This window comes from Amphiura filiformis, chromosome 2 (genome assembly GCF_039555335.1).
Source record: "Amphiura filiformis chromosome 2, Afil_fr2py, whole genome shotgun sequence".
In the NCBI taxonomy this organism is placed as follows: Eukaryota; Metazoa; Echinodermata; class Ophiuroidea; order Amphilepidida; family Amphiuridae; genus Amphiura; species Amphiura filiformis.
In genome coordinates this window covers 49985106-49994859 of record NC_092629.1, presented here as the reverse complement: position 1 = coordinate 49994859, position 9754 = coordinate 49985106, and the positions used below count along the sequence as shown (strand labels likewise).

At 38.6% G+C, this 9754-nt stretch overlaps 1 protein-coding gene across 1 annotated transcript; it reads left to right on the top strand.

Moving 5' to 3' along the window:
- The first annotated feature begins 3722 nt into the window (after nt 1–3722).
- Nucleotides 3723–9608, top strand: LOC140146322 (uncharacterized). Its single transcript, XM_072168123.1, has 2 exons — nt 3723–3875; nt 6226–9608. The coding sequence occupies exon 2, from the start codon at nt 6241–6243 to the stop codon at nt 8725–8727; it is 2487 nt and encodes an 828-aa protein (XP_072024224.1). The 5' UTR covers nt 3723–3875; nt 6226–6240; the 3' UTR covers nt 8728–9608.
- Nucleotides 9609–9754: the final 146 nt, after the last annotated feature.

Here is a 9754-nt window from a genome sequence, read left to right as displayed (position 1 = left end):
ATTGTCAGGAGTGTAACACCATTTTAAGGTTAAGCCTACATTCCTGACAACATAACAACGCCAATGGGTTGTACAACAAATACTTTTTGACATTAGAAAATAATAAAACTAAATGTTTATAACATTAAATAGTCTATAGTAGTAACATGCATGACTAAAAGAAGCATGCCTTAAAAACTATGATGTTGGGATTTAGTGTCACATTCCGGCATTTTCGATCTTGATTCCAAGTGTGCTCAAATTAATCCGTCGCGACTTTCGGGACCGCACACCGATGCTGCAGCTTCTGTAACTGGTTTGATATGTTTCTCAACCGCCTGGGTGTGGCATGGATAATGAGCTAATTCCAGTATCTGTGTCTAATCTTCCCGGGTTATAGTTAACAGAGTGTCGTCATCAATATCGAATGTGACAGGTTCGAATTCTGTGATTGGTGTGTTCTACAAATCGATGATCTTTATGTGGTAGCTTCAAAGTTGAGCACTGGCACACTGAATGATCTCACTGTGTTGGTACCGTGCCACTTTCTTGTTTTAATGATGTGTCGCATAGCTAACTCGCGTAAACTGCTCTTTCATCAGTGAGCATCGCTAACAGTAAGTTTTCTGGATGGCTAAAGAAAGCGTTGCATTGAATTACAGGATCCACAACTTTCTTCAGCTCGTCTGTGAGGTAGCGTGAATTCTGAATTACACTGTAGACATGTCGAGAACCATCCTTACACGACGGAGCATTCTTTTGCAACATACAAGCGTAAGATACGAATTTGGTCGTTATCCATGCCACACCCAGGCGGTTGAGAGACATATCGAACTACTTACAGAAGCTTCAGCATCGAGCACTTTTGGTGTTACACTCCTGACAATCAACTTCATGCACAGTGAAGCAGACACATGTAACATAGCATGTCTGTTTCCATCATTATTAGTTTATTTGCACTAGATACAACAACAGAAAAATATGATTGCTCAATTTCATCTGCAATAACAAATCAAAATTTACGGTACAACCCATATAACCCTTCCCAACAATGGTCCAGGCAGTGTTGCGTTTTTATCCATTTTCGGACACTACTCCCTTATAATTGGTACATGGTAAACTGTCTGTGATTACATCTTTAGAATTAGCAGTGCAAGGTGGCCATATATACCAAATTTCAAAGTTCTAGGGTATGTACTTATGAATATAATAGCATCTCAACATGTGCTTTCGTGCCACGAACCACCCACATAATGGTTCAGGCAGGGTTTTCATCTATTTTTGGACACTTATCATTTACAGTTGGTACATGCTACACTGCCGCTGATTACAGCAATGGATTAAGCAGTTAAAGGTAGCCATATATACCAAATGTCATAGTTTTAGGGGGTGTACTTACGAATATATTAACATCTCACCATGCGCTTTCGTGCCGGGATGCGTAAATTTGGGTAATTTCGGTCATTTTTTCACATTTTCAGGTGCTTTGTGGAACCTCAAGATATGCTTCAAATTTTCCACTTTTTGCCAGGTTACTTATTTCATATGTAAGCAAGTTTTTATAACTATCCAAAAAAATTATCTCAATTTTTTGTTTTTTCACTCCACCCTAATGCACAAAGAAACAGCAAACCAAACAACTCCTATAACTTCCTGTCAATTAATTACTCCAAATTGTGTCTTTTTGTCTTTTTGTCTTTTCTGCCTTTTAGGCTACCCTTAGCTCATTATTAATATAAAGAAATGCAGTTTTTAGTTAATTGGCTAAAAACTGCCATCCTACTTGCCTTATACATGCACATTAATTTTATATTCATTCGCAATTTATACTTAATAATAATATAGCACATTATAAAATGTATAAAGACTGATATTGTTCAATTATAATAGGCCTACATGTATATAAATTATACCCATATCAAAAATAGGCCCTGAAATTGCATCGAATTTTTCCCGTTGAAAAGACAAAACTGATGTTTAAGATATAAATTATTTCATAAATGACATTTTGAGTCATTTTATCCATAAAACGATACAGATTATAGGATATTTTTACTTTGACTTTTACGTCCATAAAGGTTTTAATCATGTTATCAATACACTCACATCTCATGCTGTGCTGATCTCCAGGAGGTCTGCGAATGTAAATCTAAGAACGCCTGATAACAAGGATTCTATAATTTTCTTTCGTTGATATGCTGTGGAAACTATTATAGGCCTGGCATGAACTTTTAATGTCATATTTCCTTCAAACCATAACTTTTGAAATTCTCACTCGTTTTCATTCGTTGAAACGGCAAAACATACTTTCTTTTTTTACAAATCCAATAACAGGTCTATTATATATTTTCACCATAAAAAGTTCCGCAAAGTAATTCAAACCAATGCTAGTACCCCGTAATCTCTTTAGCAAACAAAGACGATCTCCGAATTAGATCATAGCCAGCTAACGCTGGCGAAAAAGCTCAATTTTGCGAAAGAAACAACGTCTTGAGTATACAGCCGCGTTAAATGTTCCTTTTTGCCCATACTATGAGACTGGTAAATCGTAAATAATTTAAATAAGATTTGTGTAATACCCATATTTTTCGGACATATATGTACAGGGCTTGAAAAAATGTTAATTTATCGGGAAGCAAGCTAAATTTCCCTCAATTTATAGCATGTTTTTATAAACAAAAAGACACAATTTCAATTTCCCTCCAAATATCAGAATTTCCCTCTAAACACCAACATTTCCCGGGAAGGAGTTTCCCAAATTCCCCACTTTTTCGAGCCATGTAGGCCCCTACATGTATTTTGCTACAATGTAGGCCGGGTAAAGTGGAACACGGGGCAAAACGAAACCCCCATTAACTTCTTTATATGCTGCCCTCAATCTCCAAGCTCATGTATTTAGAACACGGCATGGATCCAGCATTGTTTGTGATGGGGGGGGGGGCGTCAAGTGAGTCAGGTACGTGTTATTTTTACAGAAAATGTCTGTTTTTCATATGTTTAACCCGATAATTTATATATAGATATATTATTATCTGCCGAAGAACCATGCCATTGCATGGTAACAGGGCTAGCCGGCTCACATTAGCGTACAAGGTAGTGATGCATGTCGGGAGAAATCTCATATGGTCGGGGCAACGTGGACCGGGGCAAAGTGGAACACAGGAAACAGACTCCACTCAGAACTATGCAATAGAAATTTATCCGGCCATTGTATACTGATATACCAGGAGGTATAGCCCAGAGTGGTGTTGACAATGAAGACACACCTGAAGGGGATGCCCCGGGGGCAGCCCGGGGGGATGCATTTCTGTAATGCCCCTCCACGTTAAACTCTACCCCGGCCCAGATGAACATGGGGCAAACGACTCTTTTCAAGTCACACCATTTAATAAAACTGTATGTTTGAATTTGATCAACTTTATTAATGTCACTTGTTAGCTGCAGTTCTAAGGTAAGATTATAAACCTTTTTAAGTTTTGCCTTGCCTTGCTTCGTAATCCTGTTTGGGCTGGACAAAAAAAATTTTGGTCCACTTTGCCCCGGTTCCAGGCTACTATAGAGATGAATGCCTTTTCTAAGAGTTTCTTGTTTGTTGCAACACACACAGTATTTGATCATAGATTTTATGTAATAATTCATGAATTATCGTGACCTCGACCTAACTAAAAATAAACAAAGTTTGCCATTCATTCTGTTCACACAGCGTGTGCTGGCCGTGGTAAATATTAAGTGTGCATTACCGGATCTGTGATACGGTGACGACAGTGTTCCGACGTGAAATTCCGTGATTGTACTGAATTACCAAAGAATTTACAACCAGGTTTGCTTTCGACGCGGAACCACAAGTTGAATTAACATTTATCGATTTACTCTTTCCCCGGCCTCTTTCTGATTTGGTAAGTAGGCCTATCTTTAAAAACCTAATTTAGGCCTACTGGTATGGTGTCTGTGACAATAGGCCTATAATTAATATCAGCTATCACGATATAGGCCTATATGTAGTAGGCCCATGTTTTCCAGTGGCGGATCATAGGCCTAGTCTAGAACTTCTAGAGCAGTCAGGGCTTTGGGGCAATTTTAGAAACAAAAAATAGGCCTAAAGTGTGAAAATTGGGAGCGCCCATCGCGTCGCGCTTGCACGCCGCGGGGGCACACCCCCCTCAGAAATAAGAAACATTTGCAAAAAACGAAAACCCATTTTGTCACTGTTATTGTTTAAAATTTTAGTATGAAAAAGCCGACAATTTGCGAAATGGTCGACAGCCCAATTCCCGGGCTCAATTCAAGCCATTCGTGGACAAGTTTTGTATAAATTATTGCTTTAAACATTAAAGCATGGATCGATGTTGAAGTCAGCATGGGTATATTAATACTTGTTGTGTAAGTTTCTAGTAAACAAGTTGCATAAACATTCACACTTGTGAAGTATACTGCGCGCGCCAAAAAAGTATCCTTACACTTGGAAAAATAATCACAATTTCAAAACTGAACAATATTGGGGTAAATTTGTTTTTTCACTATCTAATCCGGTACATGACACCCCCATTGAATGTGACATAGACCCTGGAAGTCTATTTCCATGGTTTATGATTAGACGAAGTATTAAGGTGCAGTTTTAAAAGTGACAAACTGGTCTATTCAAAACTCCACGGGCTAGACATCTGGTTTCAAGTTGAGAGTGGTGAATGGCTAATTTGTTCATTCATGCCTTGATTTAAAACAAAAGGAACAAAAGAAAACTAAAACAAAAGAGCTGACAAATAAAATGAAAGATATGAAAAGTACAGAGAAGTAAACACTGAAATAAAAACTGCTTTAAATAACGCTTCATTGAAGAAACGGTGTTGTCTCTTTGTTGCCCTTGTTGGAATCTTTTTGCGCTTTGTATACAGTATAGGCCAGTTTGTCACTTTTAAAACTGGACCTTCGTCTATTTAATTGCTTGTATTGTAACTTTACTTCTTGAGGTCATATTCACTGTGGGTCACATTGGATTCAATGTGGTGTCATTATGATATAAAATTGGATCGATTGAGCCAATATTTATTGGTCGAGCTATGAGTTTTGAAATATTGGACTCGACATCCAATTTTATCATTATTAATTATGTGTTGGATCCAATATTTTCACACACTTGGATTCATCAAAACATAATAATGTGCAGGATTGGATAGTGCATCTATAAAAAAAAAATTTACCCCCGATGATGGTTCAGTTTTGAAATTGTGAGTATTTTTCCAAGTGTAAGGATACTTTTTTTGGTGCAGTATATAATTCCGGCCAGAAGTATTCAACATGTTCAAAATCATGTTGTATAGGCCTACTGGTGTGCAATGTAGGCCTACCGAAATTATTCTGGTATGGTACACTCTACACTTTAAAAAAAAACCGCAGATTCCATAATACCATTATTACAAAAATTTTATTGTGGTTTATCATTGGGGTGGGTTTGTCCAACAGGGAGTGAAATTGGCCAAAGGGGGTAATTACTAGTAATTGGTCCTGGGGGCTATAGGCCTACTGGTCAGTTTATATTACTATTTCCACATCTGTTATTTTTATGTGCGCCTTTAAGCCTTGTCCATGGTATAAGTGTCACAATATTAAGGTCAAAGTTTTAAAACCTGCAAAACAATTTATGGCGTGCACAATGTACTGGTGTTATTTTTATAAAATAAAATCGTGTATTGTATTGGGTCATTCCGTGTCAAATCACTCAATAAATGGAAGTTTACACCTGACCGCCTTCAAATTGTTGGGTCAGTCCAAGAGTCAGTCCAATGCCAAATCACCTGATGGTCCCTGTCTCATAGAGCGTGTTTTAGTGGCTGTATACGGAGGGATTATACTTGATTTAGAACTGAACTGAAACTGAAACTGATTTCGCAGTAATCAGGTAATTATACGGTACGCTAATATTAGCTGGCTCACTATAAACAGGCTCAAAGTCTTAGGCTAATTTTGGATATTAGGTGGGGATTTATAATGCCTTATTTTTGCGTGGCTCCTAAAAACAATAAAAAACAAAAGAAAAATGGGCTTGGTGGCCATTTTGTCATTAAAATAAAATTTGACCTTGTTACAGAGATATTGTCGTTTGGATATTGACGGGCACGCTCGTTTTGGCCAAAATTGCCCAAAAGATGTACCGAAGCGCGAAAACCGGTTTTTTTTTTGGGGAGGCTTAGAATATAACCCAGTTCGAGGTATGCACCTTTAAATTCCATTTCTTTCTTTTCTTAATAGGTTAACGTTAACGCCATGACAAGACCAAGGAGGTTCGGAAATTTTTTGTTAGCTCCAACATGCAAGTATTGTCATCAATGGTTTGGAAGTATTTCTTACTTTTTGTCTCACAAACGCAGACATGAACTACACATCAAACCATATTGGTACAGGAAGAATAAAAATTCCTTTAAAAGGGAGGAGCTTGGCAAAAAATTACAGCAACACACTGCGTTTCTTGCATCGAACTGTCATGACTACCCAGGAGCAGGACTTTGTTATAGAAACACATCATTTAGTCAACTGGGTACCAAGAAACGCGGCGAACTGACTCACACAGAGGACAAACCAGACGTCAAATCATCCACTAGTCCGTACAACCAAAACCTGCATCAAGTGACACACACAAGAGAAAACCCTCACAAGTGTAGCTTATCATTTACCCGACTTGGTAATAAGAAAGAGCATGAACTGACACACAGAGGGGAAACACCTCACAAGTGTTGCTACTGTGACAGATCATTTACCCAACTTGGTAACAAGAAAGAGCATGAAATGAAACACACAGGGGAAACATCATTTACCCAACTTGGTGACAAGAAAGAGCATGAAATGACACATACAATGGAAAGACCCCACAAGTGTTGCTACTGTAGCAAAACTTTCATTCTGCTGAGTAACAAGAAACAACATGAACTGACACACACAGGAGAAACACCTCACCAGTGTAGCTACTGTGACAGATCATTTACCCGACTTGGTGACAAGAAAGAGCACGAAATGACACACACAGGGGAAACACACCACAAGTGTTTCTACTGTAGCAAAACTTTCATTCTGCTGGGTGACAAGAAACAACATGAACTGACACACACAGGAGAAACACCTCACCAGTGTAGCTACTGTGACAGATCATTTACCCGACTTGGTGACAAGAAAGAGCATGAAATGACACACACAGGGGAAGCATCACACAAGTGTTTCTACTGCAGCAAAACTTTTATTCTGCTGGGAGACAAGAAACAACATGAACTAACGCACACAGGAGAAACACCTCACAAGTGTAGCTACTGTGACAGATCATTTACCCGACTTGGTAACAAGAAAAATCATGAAATGACACACACAAGGGAAAGACCCCACAAGTGTTACTACTGTGACAAATCATTTACCCAACTTGGTGACAAGAAACAACATGAAATGCCACACACAGGAGAAACACCTCACAAGTGTAGCTATTGTAACGAAACATTCAACCATCAAGCTAGCAAAAAAATACACGAACGGACACACACAGGAACGAAACCATATATGTGTGGCTACTGTAACGAGACGTTCATTCTACGAGCTAACAGGAAACAACATGAGCTGACGCATGCAGGAGAAACGCCTTACCAGTGTAGCTACTGTAGTAAATATTTCAGTCGACTTGATACCAAGAAACAGCATGAGCTAATACACACAGGTGAAAGACCCCACAAGTGTTTCTACTGTAGCAAAGCTTTCATTCAATTGGGTAATAAGAAACAACATGAATTGACGCATATAAAAGAAAAACCTTACAAGTGTAGCTACTGTACTAAAACATTCAGTCATCAGGTTGGGAAGAAACGTCATGAACGAACGCACACAGGAGATGCACCATACCAGTGTAGCTATTGTAGCAAAACATTCTTTCAATTGGGTAACAAGAAACACCATGAACTTACGCATACAGGGGAAAAGCCTCACAAGTGTTGCTACTGTGAGAGATCATTTACCCAACTTGGTAACAAGAAAAATCATGAAATGACACACACTGGAGAAAAACCTCACAAATGTTGCTACTGTGACAAAGCATTCAATCGTCAAAGTAGCAAGAGAGAACATGAAATGACACACACTAAACAAAACCTGCCGAAATGTTGCTTCTGTAGCAAAACATTCAACCATCAGGGTAGCAAGAGAGTACACGAACGGATGCACACAGGAACGAAACCATATACGTGTGGCTACTGTGACAAAACGTTTATTTTACTGAGTAACAAGAAACGTCATGAACGGGCGCACACAGGAGAAACACCTCACCAGTGTAGCTATTGTAGCAAATTGTTTACTCGAATGGATGCCAAGAGACACCATGAACTAACACACACCGGGGAAACACCCTATAAGTGTTGCTATTGTAGCAAAACTTTCATTCTATTGTGTAACAAGAAACAGCATGAGCTGACGCACACAGGGATAAAACCGTACAAGTGTTCTTACTGTGATAAATCATTCAACCATCAAGGCAGAAAGAAACGTCATGAACGAACACACACAGGAGAAAAACCTTACCAATGTAGCTACTGTAGCAAATTGTTCAGTCGGCTGGATACCAAGAAACATCACGAACTAACACATGCAGTGGAAACACCGATAAAACATTCAACCATAGAAAGAAACGTCATGAACGAACACACACAGGAGAAAAACCTTACCAATGTAGCTACTGTAGCAAATTGTTCAGTCGGCTGGATACCAAGAAACAGCACGAACTAACACATGCAGTGGAAACACCGATAAAACATTCAACCATAGAAAGAAACGCCATGAACGAACACACACAGGAGAAAAACCTTACCAATGTAGCTACTGTAGCAAATTGTTCAGTCGGCTGGATACCAAGAAACAGCACGAACTAACACATGCAGTGGAAACACCGATAAAACATTCAACCATAGAAAGAAACGCCATGAACGAACGCACACAGGAGAACACCCTCACTAGTCATGCCAGTGTAGCTGTAGCAAATTGCTCAGTCGGTTGGATACCAAGAAACAGCACGAACACATGCAGTGGAAACACCCCACAAGTGTTGCTACTTTAGCAAAACTTTCATTGTACTGGGTAACTAAAAACTACATGAAATGACACACATTGGAGAAAATCCTCATAGTATAATTGAAGACCGAATTAAAAAGACTAGTTTGCGTCTGACGTCAGGGCAACGGCGCGTTGTGATTGGTTGCTGTCCTGCGCAGTACGGCATTTTTGGTCTGGTTGACAGGACGTCAGACGCAAACTAGTCTTTTTAATTCGGTCTTCAATAATAGTACTGACTGCAACAAAACATTCAATCGTCAGAAAAGAAAGAAAGGGCATGAAATGACACATATAGGGGAAAACTTCACAAATGATAAATGTTGCTATTGTAATAAAGCATTCAACCGTCAGGGTAGCATACATGAACTGAAACGAAACCACAATATTTATATATACTGCTCCAAAAAACTATCATTACACTTGGAAAAATTTTAACACTCCCATATTTGGGTTTTTAAAAAAAATTGCATTGATCATTACATATCGAGTGTGTAGAAGAATTAAAATATCACAGATATACTTTTGTAGGTCCTGTGGTTCTTGAGTTTATACGTTGTCGAGGCTGAAACAACAACACTTTTGTAAAACGTACGTACATAACTCATTAACAACAATAAATTAAGCAAGTTTTCAAAGTATATGATTTGTAGAATGAACGTTTGCAAAAGATATAATGAAAATCGATTTTTTTTGTAGGATGACG

Bases quoted from the DNA above. Each gene is read 5' to 3' on its own strand.
- LOC140146322 (XM_072168123.1), top strand. From the start codon at position 6,241: ATGACAAGACCAAGGAGGTTCGGAAATTTTTTGTTAGCTCCAACATGC.